Here is a 17,514-nt window from a genome sequence, read left to right as displayed (position 1 = left end):
AGCAATGCCACCACATCAAGATAATTGAACTATTCTTATTATAAACTTGAAATTCATGCATCTTAATTTTCTTTTTCAGTTAAATTTTTTTTCTTTTAAGCAAGGCGATAGATACATGGAATAATTCATATCTTTAAGACATAAATGCAAATGATCATGCAATAAGAACAAGAGAATAGATAAAACATAATAGAAAACAGAAAAACAACAAAAGAAAAGAAGATTAAGAGAACGAATCCACCTTTAATGGTGGCAGCTAGTGCTCCTCCTTGAGGATCCAATGTGATGCTTGATGTTTTCAATATCACTCATTTGTATTTGTTGTTCTTCCCTTATAGCCCTTTGATCTTCTTCTATACTTAAGAGTGGTAGAAGTCACAACGCAAAGCTTTTGCAACACCAAACTTAAGAGTTTTGCTCGTCCTCGAGAAAATATGATAGGTAGGGTAAGTAAAGATGCTGTGGGACCCACTAGTCCTGAGAGGCTAGGGAATTCAGATTCCCTACCTTCTGTACTGGCATTGAACGCCCAGGGTCTACTCCCTGGCTGGCGTTTAACTCCAACAACACTCTATCCAGAGTGTTCTATTTTCACTGCTGAATAATTTTGTCTCTATTCTGATTGCTTCACATGATCATGACCCTAAAAAAATAACTTAAAAAAACAAAATTAAAAAAATAATTAATTAAGGTTGGGTTGCCTCCCAACAAGTGCTTCTTTAATATCTTTAGCTGGACTTCACTGTACATAACTTAGTACCAGTGTTGAGCCTTCTAGCTTTATATCTCCTTCAAGGTAATGCTTAACTCTCTCTCAATTAACGGTAAACTTGTTTTTAGGATCTTTACCTTAAAGTTCTATATGCCTGTAAGGCGATACACTAGTAATCACATAGAGTCCCATCCAACGGGATTTGAGTTTCCCAGGAAATAATTTGAGACTTGAGTTGAAGAGCAGGACCTTCTATCATGGTTCAAAGACTCTAGAAGATATTTTCTTGTCATGCCACCTTTTTGCTTTTTCCTTATAGATATTTGCATTTTCAAATGCAGCTAAGCGAAATTCATCCAACTCATTTAGTTGGAACAGCCATTTCTCTGCTGCTTTAGCATCAAGGTTGAAGAATCTAGTAGCCCAATAGGCTTTATGTTCTAGTTCCACTGGCAAATGACAGGATTTTCCATGCACCAGCTTGTGTGGTGATGTTCCTATAGGGGTTTTGAAAGTTGTTCTGTATGCCCACAAAGCATCATCAAGCTTTCTAGCCCAATCCTTTCTAGAGGTGCTTACTGTCCTCTCTAGGATTCGCTTTAGTTCTCTATTTGAGACTTTGGCTTGCCCATTTGTTTAGGCATGATACGGTGTTGCTACTTTGTGGCGAACTCCGTAACGGCTTAAGACAGAATCCAGCTGTCTGTTGCAGAAATGAGTACCTCCATCACTAATTAGTGTCCTAAAGACACCAAATCTGTTGAAGATGTTCTTTGGGAGGAACTTCATTACTACTCTCATGTCATTAGTGGGTGTTGCTATTACTTCAACCCATTTAGACACATAGTCTACTACAACCAGGATGTAGGTGTTTGGGTATAAAGGTGGGAAGGGTCCCATGAAGTCGATACCCCATACATCAAACAACTCAATCTCTAGGATTCCTTGCTGAGGCATGCCGTGACCATGAGGGAGATTGCCAGTCCTTTAGCAACTATCACAGTTACGGGCAAACTCTCTAGAGTCCTTAAAGAGAGTAGGCCAATAAAAGCCACTTTGGAGAACCTTGGTGGCTGTCCGCTCACCTCCAAAATTTTCTCCATAGTCTGAGCTATGGCAATGCCATAGGATTCTCTGTGTCTCATCTTTAGACACGTACCATCAGATTATTCTATCAGAGCATCTCTCTAAAAGAGATATGGTTCATCCCACAAGTAGTACTTTGCATCATGCATGAGTTTCTGGGCTTGCTGCCTGGTAAATTCTTTGGGAATGAACCTTATAGCCTTGTACTTTGCAATGTCTGCAAACCAAGGTGCTGTCCAGATGGCATAGAGTTGCTTATCTGGAAAGGATTCTGATATGTCAGTGGAGGGAGGAGAAGTCCTTACCACTGGCACAATCCTAGACAAGTGGTCAGCCACTAGATTTTCTGTGCCTTTTCTGTCTCTAATTTCTATATCAAACTCTTGCAGGAGTAATACCCATCTTATAAGTCTGGGCTTAGAATCCTGCTTGGTGAGTAGATACTTTAGAGCAGCATGGTCAGTATAGATAATGACCTTAGATCCTACTAGGTAGGATATGAACTTATAAATGGCATAAACCACTGTAAGTAGCTCCTTTTCTGTAGTAGTGTAGTTTCTTTAAGCATCATTTAATACACAACTAGCATAGTAAATGACATGCAGAAGCTTCTCAAGTCTCTGAACCCAAAACTACGCCAATGGCCTGATTACTGGCGTCACACATTTGTTCGAATGGCAAATGCCAATTGGGTGCAGAGATGATAGGAGTAGTCACAAGCTTGGCCTTCAGAGTTTCAAAGGCATACAAACATTCTTGGTCAATGACAAGTGGGAAGTTATTGGCTAAGAGATTACACAGGGGTTTTGCAATTTTAGAGAAATCTTTTATGAATCTCTTGTAAAATCCTGCATGTCCTAGGAAACTTCTGATTGCGTTGACATTAGTTGGTGGTGGCAATCGTTCAGTCACCTCTACCTTAGCTTGATCAACTTCTATTTCGTTATTTGAAATTTGATGTCCAAGAACAATGCCTTCAGTCACCATGAAAGGGCATTTTTCTCAGTTTAGAACTAGGTTTGCTTCTTGGCATCTTTTCAAGACTAGGGCCAGATGATCAAAGCAGGAATCAAATGAGTCTCCAAAAATAGAGAAGTCATCCATGAATACTTCAAGGAACATATCTACCATATCAGAGAAGATGGAGAGCATACATCTCTTAAATGTGGGAGGTGCATTGCACAGACCAAATGGCATTCTTCTATATGCAAATACTCCAGATGGACAAATAATAAAAAGCATGACCTGCTAGTCTTTCTAGTATTTGGTCAATGAAGGGTAAAGGAAAATGATCTTTCCTGGTGGCATCTTGAGTCTTCTATATTCAATCCTGTAGGAATCAGTTTATTTTTTTCAATATGAACCACTATCATGCCTATTTTCTTGGGAACAACATGGACAGGACTCACCCAAGGGCTATCAGAAATGGGATAAATAATTCCATCCTCCAAGAGCTTAGTGACATCCTTTTGCACTACTTCCTTCCTAGTTGGATTCAGTCGCCTTTGTGGTTGCACCACTAGTTTGGTGTTATCCTCCAGCAGGATTTTGTGCATGTATTGGGTCGGGCTAATGCCCTTAAGGTCACTTATGGTCCACCCAAGGGTAGCCTTGTGTGTTTTTAGCACTTGAATGAGTGCCTCTTCTTCCTGTGGCTCTAAGGCAGAGCTTATGATCACCGGATAAGTATCTCCATCTCCCAGAAATGCATATTTAAAGGAGGATGGTAATGGCTTAAGCTCAAGCTTTGGAGGTTTCTCTTTTTCCTCAGGGATTTCGGGAGTTCCTCTAAATCAAGCTGGGCATCTGTAAGGATGTCATTCAACCCTTCCTTGAGACTTTCAACCATACTTACTTCTTCCACTAGGGAATCAATGAGGTCAATGTTCATGCATTCCTCAAGGGTGTCTGGATGCTGCATAGCCTTGACAGTATTCAGTATGAACTTTTCCTCATTGACTCTCAAGGTTACTTCCCTTTTTTTAACATCAATGAGGGTCCGTCCTATAACTAGGAAGGGTCTCCCTAGGATAAGGGATGCACTCTTGTGCCCTTCCATATCCAACACCACAAAGTCAATGGGAAAAGCAAAGGGTCCAACCCTAACAATCATGTCTTCAATTATGCCTGATGGTATCTTAATAGAACCATCAGCAAGTTGAAGGCATATGCGGGTTGGTTTGACTTTATTAGTTAAGCAAAGCTTCTCTATTAATAATAAAGCAGGTAAAAGGTTGATGCTTGCTCCAGGGTCACATAGAGCTGTCCTTGTACAAGCATCACCTAGAGTGCACGGTATCATAAAGCTTCCAAAATCCTTAATTTCTCTGGTAAGTTGTTTTGAATGATTGCACTGCACTCTTCAGTGAGGAGGACTATTTCTGTCTCTCTCCAATCCTTCTTATAACTTAAGATGTCCTTCATAAACTTAGCATAAGAAAGTATCTGTTCAAGAGCCTCTGCAAAAAGGGATCTTGATCTCTAGTGTTCTGAGATAATCTACAAAGTGGGAAAATTATTTATCATTTTCCTCCTGATGGAGCTTATGAGGAAGTGGCATTTTAGCCTTACACTCATTAACTTTGGTTGATGAAGGCTGAGTGCCATGTGTATTGAAATGGGGGTTACTAGCTTGCTTAGGAGGGTTTCTATCAGTATGTGACTGGCGTCCCTTGCTTGGGCATTCAACGGCCATGTTGCTGCCTCCTTCCTACATTCAACGCCAGGGGCATCATTCCCCTATAGGCATTCAACGCCAAGGGTGCTGCCCCCTTGGGCATTTGAACGCCCAATCTCTGCCCTATCATGGCGTTCAACGCCAAGAGTGATACCTCCCTAGGCGTTTGAATGCCCAGAGTTATCTTGTGCAGAGACCTGGTTATCCTCTGTCAGTTGTTCTTTTCCTAACCTTCTGTTGTTCTGAGGTTGGGTATTCAAGGTTTTCCCACTCCTTAGTTGAATGGTCTAGCATTCCTCTATTATCTGCTTAGATAACTGCTGCCTTGTTTGATTCAGCTGGGCTTCTACTCTCCTATTAGAAGCCCAAGTTTTTTGCAAAGCCTCTTACAGTGCCAGTAGTTGCTGGACAAGGGCGTGCAATTGCTGAGTCAATGGCCCATTTGGCTCTAGAGGGTTATGTTCAGTAGATATGGCCTTAACCTCTTCTTTCATAGAAGTCTTAGCAGCTGAGTACAGATGCTGATTAGTGGCAAATGTCTCAATAAGCTCGCGAGCCTCTTTAATGGTCTTTCTCATGTGTATGGAACCTCTAGCAGAGTGGTTCAAAAACATTCTAGCCATGTCTGAATGTCCATAATAGAAGATGTCTAATTGTACCCATTCTGAAAACATTTCAATGGGACATTTTCTTAGCATCATTCTATACCTCTCCAAGGCATTATAAAGGGATTCATTATCTCCTTGTTTGAAATCTTGAATGTCCAGTCTCAACTGGGTTATCTTTCTTAGAGGAAAGTATTGATTTAAAAACTTGTCTACTAATTGTTTCCATGTTTTCAAGCTTGCTTTAGGCTGGTTATCCAACCACCTCTTTCTTTGGACCTTTACAGCAAAAGAAAAGAGCAATAGTCTGAAGAAATCTAGGTCGATGCCCTAATTGTGAACTGTGTCAGCAATCTTTAAGAAATCTACCAGGAACTCAACAAGTTCTTCTTGTGGAAGTCCTGAATACTGGCATTTTTGCTGCACTATAGTAATGAGTTGAGAATTTAGTTCAAAGCTACTTGCTCTTTTGTGAGGTATGCTAATACTTCTTCTATAGAAGTCAGCAGTGGGATTTGTATAAGATCCCAGAGTTCTTCCAAACTTTTCATTCCCATTTGGGTTCATCATGAAGAAAGGTAGAAGAAGAGAAAGAAGAAGGTGGATAGAAGAAGTAAAAGAAGATAAACAAGAATTAAAATATTTTTTATTTTATTTTATTTATTTATTTATTTCGAGAAATAAAGGTTAATTAATTAAAAAGAATTGAAAATTTAATTATGTATTTTGAAAAAGAGGAGAGAGAAATAGAAGGGAATTTTAAAAAATTATGAGAGAGAAGAATTAGTTAGGAAGTTTTGCAAAAGAAGAGAGAGAAGATAAGTAACTAACTAGAAAAGATTTGAAAACAAGATAAGATATAAAGATTAGAAAATATTTGAATTTAAAATTTGAAACTAGAAAAGATAAGTTGGGTAAGACAAGATAAGAAAGTTAAAAGAAGATAAGTTTTTAAATTAAAAAATTTGAAATTTAAATTTTGAAATTTTAAATTTTGAATTGTGAAAAAGTCAACAAGATAAGATAAAGATTTGAAAAAGATTTAAATTTTGAAAAGGTTTGATTTTTAAAATTTGAAATTTAAATTTTGAATTTTGAATTTTGAATTTTCAAATAAGATAAGATAATATTTTTGAAGAAGATAAGATTTCTGAAAAAGATAAGATTTTTTGAATAGATTTGATTTTAAAAAGATTTGAATTTTGAAATTTAAAACTAAGATAAGATAATATAAAAATTTTAAAATTAAAATCTGAATTTTTAGTTAGAATTTTTGAAGAATTAATAAAAATAAAATTAGAAAAGATATTATTTTTATTTTTGAATTTAATGAAGAAAGAGAAAAAACACACAAAAGTCACCAAACTTAAAATTTTTAGATCTAAATGGTCCTAGTGTGCGAAAATTTAAAGAAAAACACCAAGGGACACCAAACTTAAAAATTTTTAGATCAAAACAAAAAGAAAACACAATAACACTTTGAAGATTAAGAAGAACACCAAGAATAGAACTTAAAAAATTCAAAGAACACAAGAACATGTAAAAGACACAAGACTTAAAATTTTTGAAAACCAAACATAAAATTTTCGAAAAATTTAAAGAAAACACATAAGAAGACACCAAACTTAAAGTTTGACACAAGATTTAACGAAAGAAACTATTTTTGAAAATTTTTAAAAAGAAAGACTCAAAGAAAATGAAAATCACCAAGAACAAGAACAAAAAGACTCAAACAAAGAACAAAGATTAACCAAGAAAAGAAAAAATATTTTTGAAAAAGGTTTTTGAATTTTTTTTGAAAAAAAGGAAAATAAAATAAAATAATCGTGCAAAACATAGAGAGAATACCTGATCTAAGGAACAAGATAATTCGTCAGTTGTTGAAACACGAACAATCCCCGACAACGGCACCAAATACTTGGTGCACGAATCCCCATGCTTCGTACAACTGAACTAGCAAGTGCTCTGGTTCGTCCAAGTAATACCTGAGTGAGTCAGGGTTGATCTCACGAGGATTGTGGTTTGAAGAAAGCTATGGTTATCTTGCAGGTCTTAGTCAGGCAGATAAAAGAGTTGATTATTTTGATTTGGAAGATGGAATTATAATGATAATCTTAAAACCTAGATGAATATAAACAGGGATACAGAATTGGGTAAGGTTTGGAGATGCCTTTTCCTTTTGGATTAACTCTGGTATTACTGTCTTCTTCAAGTGTGAATGACTTCTTCTATGGCAGGATGTATGTGATTGACGCTAGTTTGAGAAGCCGCCAATACTCCTGCCGTCAATCCTCCTTAGTGATCCCACTCAAAATGCCACAGACAAGGTCGGATCTTTCAGTTCAGAGGATGCTGCAACTTTCGGGTGCTAGCCTCTACCACAGAGACCCTAATCTCCCCTTAAATATGCTGAACTGGTGTCTCGAGAACTCCCCAACGAAGTTGTGGATTAGTCGTCTAAGAGATGTATAATCAAGCTGGCGGTTCATCATTGTCTGATAAAAGACGCACTCTGAACCCATGTAGAATGTGATAACCAAATGCTAGTTCAACGCATTTATTAATAGGGAATAATACTTTTATTAATTCATAGGACTTAATAGGGCTCCTCCCATCAACCTAGGAGATTTAGAAACTCGTATTAAAATGAAAATACAATGTATAAACGAAAATAGGGCTGATTGTCATTGAAGATCATGCAAAATAACTCTTAAATATTAAACAGATGACTAGTAAACATAAAACAGTCTATTCAGGGCTAAAATCCACTTATGGGGCACACTTGGTGAGTGTTTGGACTAAGATTTGATGAGATCCACGTGCTAGAAGGCCTCTAGGGCGTTGAACGCTGGTTAGGGGGTCCTCTCTGAGCATTTGGATGCTGGTCTCTGCTCCTTGGGCGCCGGATGCCTAGAAGGGGGTAGGAAGCTAGCGTTGGACGCAAGTTTTGGGCCTTCTAATCTGAAGCAGAGTATGGACTATTATATACTGTTGGAAAGCTCTGAAAGTCATCTTTTCACATCCATTAAGAACTCTCCATTTGGACTTTTGTAGCTCTAGAAAAACTCTGCCGAGTGCAAGGAGGTTAGATCCATACAGCATCTGCAGTGCTTTCTCTGTCTCTGAATCAGACTTTTGCTCCAGCTCCTCAATTTCAGCCAGAAAACACCTGAAATTGCATAAAAATACACAAACTCAAAGCAGAGTTCAAAAATGTGAATTTAACACTAAAACATATGAGAACTAAATAAAAACTATATGAAAATGATGCCAAAAATCCTATAAAATATCTGCTCATCAATAGGGCTCACCTAGGGGTTGTCAGAGATGGGATAAATAATCCCAGCCTCCCAGAGCTTAGTGAATTCCTTCTACACTACTTCTTTCATAGCCAGATTCAGTTGCCTTTGTGGTTGCACCACTGGTTTTATGTCATCTTCCAGTAAGATTTTGTGCATGCATCGAGTTAGGCTAATGCCCTTAAGGTTACTTATAATCAACTCCATCTCCCAGAAATGCATATTTCAGGGAGGATGGTAATGGCTTAAGCTCGAGCTTTGGAGGCTTTTCATCTTCCTTAGGAGCACTTAAAGTCTCCTGTATTTTGTCTGCTACCTCCAACTCAAGCTGGGCATCATAGAAGATTTCATCCAGCTCTTCCTTGACTCTTGTAACCCTGTTCACTTCTTCCTCCACAGAGTCGATGATGTCAATGCACATGCACTCTTCTAGAGTGTCTGGATGCTGCATGGCTTTGACAGCATTTAGAACATATTCATCCTCATTGACTCTCAGGGTTACTTCTCCTTTCTAAACATGAATGAGGGTTCTTTCTATAGTTAGGAAGGGTCTTCCTAGGATAAGAGATGCACTTTTGTGCCTATCGGTCAGTAGGAAAAGCAAAGGGTCCAACCTTAACAATCATATCCTCGACTACGCCTAATGGAAACTTAATAGAACCATCAGCAAGTTGAAGGCATATGCGGGTTGGTTTGACTTCATGAGTCAAGCAGAGCTTCTTTATTAATGAAATAGGTATTAGGTTGATGCTTGTTCTAAGATCACATAGGGTTGTCCTTGTGCAAGCATTCCCTAGAGTGCTGGGTATCATAAAGCTCCTAGGATCCTTAAGTTTCTCTGGTAAGGTGATTTGAATGACTGCACTGCATTCTTCAGTAAGGGGGACTGTTTCTACCTCTCTCCAATCCTTCTTATGACTTAGAATGTCCTTCATGAACATAGCATAAGAAGGTATCTGTTCAACAGCCTCTGCAAAACGGATCTTGATCACTAATGCTCTGAGATAATCTGCAAAGCGGGCAAACTGTTTATCTTTTTCCGCTTGACGGAGTTTCTGAGGTAATGGCATCTTAGCCTTATACTCATCAATCTTGGTCGATGGAGGATGAGTGCCTTGTGTATTGGAAGGGGGGTTACTAGCTTGCTTAGGAGGGTTGTTATCAGTATGTGACTGACCACCCTTGCTTGGGCGTTTAAAGCCCTTATTGCTGCCAACGCCAGGAATATTATTCCCTTGTAGGCGTTCAACACCCTTGTCACTGTCCCTAATTGAGCATTCAACGCCAGGGATGGATACCCCTTCTTAGCGTTGAACGCCAATGACATTCCTCTTTGGGTGTTCAACGCCCTCAGAGATGTCTTGGACAGCAATCTGGTATTCCTTTATCAGCTTTTCTTTATTTGATCCCTTGTTTCACTGAGGTTGGGTGTTTAAGGATTTGCCACTCCTCAGTTGAAAAGCCTAGCATTCCTCTGTTATCTTCTTAGATAATTGCTGCCTTGTTTGACTCAGCTGGGCTTCTACATTCCTGTTAGAAGCCTAAGTTTCCCACAAAGCCTCTTGTAATTCCAATATTTAGTGGGCATGGACGTGTAGTTGCTACGTCAATGGGCCATCCTGTTCTGGAGGGTTAGGTTTAGTAGATATTGCCTTAACTTCTCCTTTCATAGAAGTCTCAGCAGTTGAGTACAGATGCTGATTAGTGACAACTGTCTCAATAAGCTCGTAAGCCTTTTCAATGGTCTTTCTCATATGTATGGAACCACCGGCAGAGTGGTCCAGAAACATTTTAGCCATGTCTGAAAGTCCATAGTAAAAGATGTCTAGCTGTACCCATTCTGAAAATATTTCAATGGGACATTTTCTTAGCATTCTTCTATACCTCTCCCAAGCATCATGAAGAGATTTATTGCTCTCTTGTGCCACGCCTGAAGGTTGGCGTGCCACGCCTTGACCTTCAAGTGGCACGCCAAAGTGAGATTTTGGGACTGGCGTGCCACGCCTTCAACACTAAGTGGCACGCCCAGATCTTGCTTGTGATGTCTGGCGTGCCACGCTTGGTTGCTCAAGTGGCATGCCAAAGTGAGGTTGAGAGGTTGGCGTGCCACGCCTTCGACTTCAAGTGGCACGCCCAATCTTCTCTTGCCTTTAGCCCCTTCTATGGATCATTGTACCAGCGTGCCACGCCATGTTGCTCAAGTGGCACGCCCATATAATTGTTCATTCTTCAAGCTTGGCGTGCCACGCCTGGATCTTCAAGTGGCATGCCAAAGTGACTCTCTATCTCCTAGCGTGCCACGCCTTCGACTTCAAGTGGCACGCCCATAGTGTTTGATGGATCCTGCGTGCCACGCCCAGCCTGGTGTGCAACGCCATTCTTGTGCTTCTTCTTTTTGCTCTCTGGAATTTATCACTAGCGTGCCATACCCAGTCCTTGGCGTGCCATGCCCACATGCATGCTTGGATCTCCCTTTTGGAATTTAGTACTGGCGTGCCACGCTTAGCTCCTAGCATGCCACGCCAGTGCATTTGTGAGGCGTTTGCCCTCAAGTGATACGCCAGTTTCACACGCCCAGCTTCTTGCTTGTCTTCTACCCATTTTTGATACTTTTTTCACCTGCAATTCAGCACAACTCATCTTCAAAGTAGTGTAGCATAATATTCATCAAATAATGCATGAATTGTACTGATCAAATGAGATTTGTACTCTTTTATGGTCTTTTTACGCAAGAAAGAAAGGTAAATGATGCAAGTCATCACAACACCAAACTTAAGTTTTGCTTGTCCCAAGCAAATCAATGCGAGTACTTTTATATATTAAGGCTTTGGCTTTAAAAGATTTCAATACAACTAAGAGTGAAACTAAGTGTCTAACACATATATGAATGTCTCAATTGCCATGGAAAGCTCTTGGATCCTTGAGGGCTTACTCAGGTATAGGCCTTAGGGGTCCTTTCTATTAGTAAATGTTGTTTTGCTTTCTTGAACACGAATCTAAGTATTTTGTCTCAAGACAACCCTTTAATTAGGCTTTCAATTAGCACTCCCAAACCAGTTGGTTTTAGGGTACTAGGTATTGAGACACCCCTAAGAACTTACTTGTCCAGGTCTCTTCTTGACATCTTCACCACAAGCATCTACTAGGATTATTATTCCTTTTTGAGTCTCTTTTTCATGTTTCTTTTTCTTTTCTATCCTAGTAGTTGATGCTCAGAGCCTTGGGTCTTTATTGCTTACTACCTCTTGGTTCTATGGATATTGAAGAAACACGCCTTAGCCTTCCCTTTGTTATACCTTCTAGGAATAGTTCTCTTCATGACTCATTTTCTTTTTGGTTCATCCAAGGTTCTACACTTAGCCTTTTGTTTTTTAGTTTGTTTGATGTTCCATCTTGGCCTTGGTCTCTCTTATTATTTTTGTACAACTCACAGTAACTCTTATAGAGACAACTTCTACTTTTATTTAATTGAAGTGAAGACTTGAAATACATTGCGTTTTCTTTCTTGAAAAAAAAACTCATAAAGACTTCAAACAGAAATTAAAAACTAAGCATAAAACATAAACTATCCTAGCATGATTATTCAAAGAGTAAATAAAACAAAAGTTAAACAGGATGCAGAATTTAGAAAGTGTCAACCATGGGACTCAACAACCTTGAGCAGCTTCATCTTCAGTTCATTGGCCCCTTTCCCTTGTCCTTCTTCTTAGGAGGAGATGAGCCACCTTCATCTGGGTTGGAGGAACCTTCTTGAGCCTTGGCATCCTTGGGCTTCCAAAATCCTAGCCTCCTCATGTAATTCCTCTCATCTTCCTTATGTTTGGCTAAGATTTCCTCTTGTCTTGCACTTAGCTCTTCTATCCCTTGCATGAAAGTTGGATATCTTGGGTTTAGAGCGGCAATAGCATTACACAAGTGATTCATCTTTGCTTGTGTGTTGATGTCATACTACCTTCTGGACAATGTCCTGGCATCATAGAGATGCCTGAATTCGGCTAGGTTCCTCTGCTGCCACTTGCCTTGCTCTCCTATTTAATCTAGTGCGCTCCGCACTTCTTTCCAGTCAAATGTTCTTGTTGCTCCTTTCTCATATGCTCCCAAGTCTTTTGGATTTGTTGAATGTTTTGGTTGACTTGGCTCCATTGTTGTTGATGAGCCTTCTTGAATTGGTTGACATCCTCCCTCAAGTGGTGTATATCTCCCCTCATTCGGTGTACATCTCCTTGCAGTTACTCCCAATTGAAACCTACTGGGAATTATTGATATTGGTAGTGTGGTGGTGGTTGAAGTGCTAGGAATTGAGGGTGTTCTTCAGCCTCTCCCTCTCCGTGTTGTTGTTGTGGTTCATGAGCATGGGCTCTTCTTTCTCTAGCCCTGTTGAGTGGATGGACAACCACCACTTTTGCCATCTTCTTGGCAGTGATGGACTTGTCTTGCTTTACAAGCACTTCATCAATGATCTTCCCAACTACAGCCTCATCACACAGCCTTTGTATGATGTTGGGGAATGCCAACCTTGTGTTGTCATTGGTGCTTTTCAGCACTTTATTGATGTTGTTGGCAATCATCTCCCCCACATTGATGTTTTCTCCTTTCATGATGCTGTAGATGAGCACAACTCTCTCCTTGGTCACCTCTGAAGTGTTGGATGTAGGGATTAGGGATCTCCTTACAAACTCTAGCCACCCTCTAGCTTGAGGGCTCAAATCTCTTCTCCTCAATTGGTTGGGGATCCCATCCTTGTCGTTGATCCACTGCACATTCATCACACATATTTCGCTCAAAATCTCCTCAAACCCAGGGTCTTGTTGCTTCATTCACTCTTCATAGCTCCGAGTGGAGCTTGTCCTCTTTACTATTAGCATTCTTTCAATTCTAGAGGGGCTGTAATCAATGGATTTCCCCCTCACATAACTAATGTAGCCTTATTGTTGCCCTGGTTGAGGTACCGCATTGGCATAGAACTCCCTCACCAAGCTTTCAACTACTTTTCTTGGTGGGTTGCATAGAAATGACCAACCCATCTGCTCAATCTCATTGTTGATCTCTATGTGTTCATTCCTCCCTAGTTGAAATCCAACTTCTGGGATGATTTCCCTCTCACTCACCCAACCATAAAACTGATTTTGGTTGAATACAGAGAGAAACTTGTAGGTGTTGAAAGAGCTTGAGGATCCAGAGGTTGGTTCCCTAGTTCTTCTTTTCTTTGAGGCTGAGCTTTTTGGTGGTGCCATTTGGGTTGGGAGAGTTGTGAAAAGAAATAGGGAATAAGAGGTTTAAAAGAAAGAAAAAGCAAAATAACGTTGTCCCAATCAAGAAAAGAATGAAGAAAAGAGGGAGGTAGTAGAAGATGAGAGGATATGGGAAGGTGAGTGTTGGAGGGGTTGTTGAAGTGGGGAGGGAAGGTGGGGAGTGAATCCTTTATAGTGGGTGAATGGTTGTTGTTCAGAGGTGGGAAACAAAAGGAATTAAATGTTTTCCCACATTAGGAAGTGGCGCCTAGCGTGGGAAGAGGCGCCAACTCCTCACTCACTGTGTCTTCTGTTTGTGTTGAGTTTCAAGGTGCAAGTACACTTTGACTTCCTTGTTTTAGTGAGTAGTCTTCCATGTGGGTCCCATCTTCTCTCCTGAAATTGAAACTGACCCTATTAGTAATGACAAAATAACCCTTCACATTTCTTCTCATTAAGAGTGAATTGGATTGCAACTGATGAGTGTCCCTTGGAACACCAAACTTAATTCCTTGGCATCTTAATAAATTGCTTTCATCATTGTGTATTTAATGTGTTCATAAGAGTGGAATAATGTAAATTCTTTCATTTTCTTTTGATCCCAACTCCTCTGAATCCATTAATTCACGTTCATTCTTGTCCAAGGTATTAAGTTCTCTCAACTTGGGTGAATTGGGTACTATGTGATCATTGGTGGTGGCCACACCAAACTTAATCTCTGGGCTTACTCTTCAGAATTAATTTATTAGTTTTTTTTAAGCCTAGATTAAGTGGGTGAGAGGCCACACCAAACTTAGCATTTCAGCTAGTCCTTAGCCCATTCACTCATCATTAGCCATGCATTCGTCGAGTTGCAAATCCCAAATAAAAGAGTGTAAAAAAATTGATCTACTATCAAAGCAAATATCAAACAACTAGTCCTAAAAATTGAACGTATCACAGAATTTAAACTACTTCTAGGAAAGCAATTAAATAAAAAAAGATAAAGTGTTGGGGTGCCTCCCAACTAGCACTTCTTTATTGTCATTAGCTTGACATTCCTCCATCTTTAGCTGAGCTTGTAGCTCACTCTCTGCTCCTCCAATGAGCCTCCAAGTAGTGTTTGAGTCTATGTCCATTGACAGAGAAAGTTCTCTGAGTCTTGTCTTCCATGAGCTCCACATGACCGTAGGAAAACACCTTGAGTATGGTGAAAGGTCCTGACCATCGAGACTTAAGTTTTGCAGGGAAGAACTTGAGTCTTAAGTTGTAGAGTAACACCTTTTGTCCTTCAATGAACTATCTTCTTACTATCTTTTGGTCATACCACCTTTTTGTGTTTTCTTTGTAGATTTTTGCATTCTTATATGCTTGATTTCTAAATTCTTCCAGTTCATTGAGTTGCATTAATCTCTTTTCTCCAGCAGCTCTTTCATCAAAATTGAGTAATTTTAGAGCCCAGAAAGCTCTGTGCTCTAATTCAACTGGTAAGTGGCAAGCCTTGCCGAATACTAGTTGGTATGGTGACTTCCCAATGGGGGTCTTGAATGCTGTCCTGTAGGCCCATAGAGCATCGTCTAGCTTCCTAGACCAGTCTTTTTGTGAACTTCCAACAATTTTTTCAAGTATTCGTTTCAGCTCTCTATTGGAGATCTCGGCTTGCCCGTTGGTATGTGGGTGGTACGGAGTTGCCACTTTGTGTTTTACTCCATATCTGAAAAGGAGTGCTTCCAATTGTTTGTTGCAGAAGTGTAAACCCCCATCACTAATGAGAGCTCTGGGAACTCCAAATATGCTGAAGATGTTACTTCTCAAGAAGCTTATCACAACCTTGTTGTCATTTGTTGCAGTAGCTATGGCCTCTACCCATCTTGAAACATAATCAACAGCCACTAATATATAGCTATTTGAGTAGGAGGTTGGGAAGGGTCCTATGAAATTTATTCCCCATACATCAAATAGTTCTAGCTCTAATATGTATTTCTATGGTATCTCATTTTTCTTGGTCAGCTTGCCGGCCCTTTGACATTCATCACACCTTGAGAACATTTCTTTGGCATCCTTAAATACTATTGGCCAGTAATATCCAGATTAGAGCACCTTTACTGCTGTCTGTTCTCCACTGAAGTGACCTCCATATGCTGATCCATGGCATTGCCATATCACCTCTTGCCCTTCTTCATGGGATATACACCTTCTTAGGACACCATCAGTACACTTTTTGAACAAGTAGGGGTCATCCAGATGTAGTGTTTGGCATCCTTGATTAGCTTTCTCCTCATGTGCTTGTTGATGTTTGTTGGTAACTCTCCTATAGCCTTGAAGTTAGCTATGTCTGCAAACTAAGGGGCTACCTAAATCATCATCAATTGTTCATCAGGGAAAATTTCATTTACTACAACTTGCTGTATTTCTTCTTCTTGTGGGATCCTTGAGAGGTGGTCAGCTACTTTGTTTTCTGCTCCACTCCTATCTTTAATCTCAATATCAAATTCTTGGAGCAGCAGGATCCACCTAATCAATCTGGACTTATATTCTTGTTTGGTAAGCAAGTACTTGAGTGCTGCATGATCAGTGAACGCAATTACTTTTGAGCCAATAAGATATGATCTGTACTTATCAAAAGCAAAAACTATGGCTAAAAGTTCTTTCTCTGTGGTGGTATAGTTCCTTTGATTCTCATTAAAGACTTTGCTAGAATAGTAGATTACATGTACTAGCTTGTCTCTCTTCTGTCCTAGGACGGCACCAACAACAAAATCAGATGCATCACACATTAGTTCAAAGGGAAGATCCCAACTTGGTGGAGCTATAATAGGTGCAGAGGAGAGTCTCTTTTTAAGTTCATCAAAGACTACCATGCATTCTCTATCAAAAACAAAAGGAGTATTTGAGACAAGTAGGTTGCTAAGGGATTTTGCAATCTTTGAAAAGTCTTTAATAAACCTCCTATAGAACCCAGCATATCCTAAAAAGCTTCTGATTGCTTTGACAATTCAAGGTGCAGGTAATCTTTTAATTACCTCCACTTTTGCTCTATCTACTTCTATGCCATCTTTTGAAATCTTGTGACCAAGAACCACTCCTTCAGTTACCATAAAATGGCACTTCTCCCAGTTTAGAATAAGGTTGGTTTCTTGACACCTTTTTAGCACAAGAGAAAGATGGTATAGACAATCAGAATAAGAGTCCCCAAACACAGAGAAATCGTCTATGAATACTTCTATGAACTTCTCAATCATATCTGAAAAAATAGAGAGCATGCACCTTTGGAATGTGGTAGGTGCATTGCACAATCCAAAGGGCATCCTCCTATAAGCAAAAACACCATATGGACAAGTAGATGAAGTTTTTTCCTGATCCTTGGGGTCTACAACAATCTGGTTGTAGCCCGAATACCCATCTAGAAAATAGTAGTACTCATTGATGTGTGGAAAACGATCCAACACAAAACTCACCGGCAAGTGTACCGGGTCGCATCAAGTAATAATAACTCACATGAGTGAGGTCGATCCCACAGGGATTGAAGGATTGAGCAATTTTAGTTTAGTGGTTGATTTAGTCAAGCGAATCAAGTTTTGGTTGAGTGATTTGTGTTTAACAGGAAGTAAATGACAGTAAATGTAAAGGGGGAAGGGAAAAGTGCAGTAAATTAGAGAACAGGAAAGTAAATTTGCAGAATCTTAAAGAACAAGAAAGTAAATGACTGAAACTTAAAGTGCAAGAAAAGTAAATTGCAGTAACTTAAATGGCAAGAAAGATAAATGGCTTGAATATAAAAGGGAATTGAGGACTGGGATTGCAAAACATAAACAAAGAAGAGTTGAATTGACACAATTAACAGAACAGGAATTGAATTAGAAGCAATGAAAGCTTAAACAGAAATTAAAGTAAAGTGCAGCAAGGTTCACAGAAGAACCCAAGT

General features: G+C 39.5%; 2 protein-coding genes across 2 annotated transcripts; both read right to left on the bottom strand.

Moving 5' to 3' along the window:
- Positions 1 to 2,410: 2,410 nt before the first annotated feature.
- Positions 2,411 to 2,785, bottom strand: LOC107489429 (uncharacterized mitochondrial protein AtMg00860-like). The gene has a single exon (XM_016110180.1). The coding sequence runs from the start codon at positions 2,783 to 2,785 to the stop codon at positions 2,411 to 2,413; it is 375 nt and encodes a 124-aa protein (XP_015965666.1).
- A 688-nt stretch (positions 2,786 to 3,473) lies between these two features.
- Positions 3,474 to 5,098, bottom strand: LOC107489428 (uncharacterized). The gene is made up of 2 exons (XM_016110179.1): positions 4,866 to 5,098; positions 3,474 to 4,125 (listed from the first exon to the last, which is right to left on the bottom strand). Exons 1-2 carry the CDS (start codon positions 5,096 to 5,098, stop codon positions 3,474 to 3,476), a joined length of 885 nt encoding a protein of 294 aa, XP_015965665.1.
- Between the last annotated feature and the right edge of the window lie 12,416 nt (positions 5,099 to 17,514).

The sequence above is a fragment of the Arachis duranensis genome, chromosome 5 (genome assembly GCF_000817695.3).
Source record: "Arachis duranensis cultivar V14167 chromosome 5, aradu.V14167.gnm2.J7QH, whole genome shotgun sequence".
In the NCBI taxonomy this organism is placed as follows: Eukaryota; Viridiplantae; Streptophyta; class Magnoliopsida; order Fabales; family Fabaceae; genus Arachis; species Arachis duranensis.
Note: the sequence above shows the minus strand (reverse complement) of the source record. Positions and strands in the feature narration are given on the sequence as shown.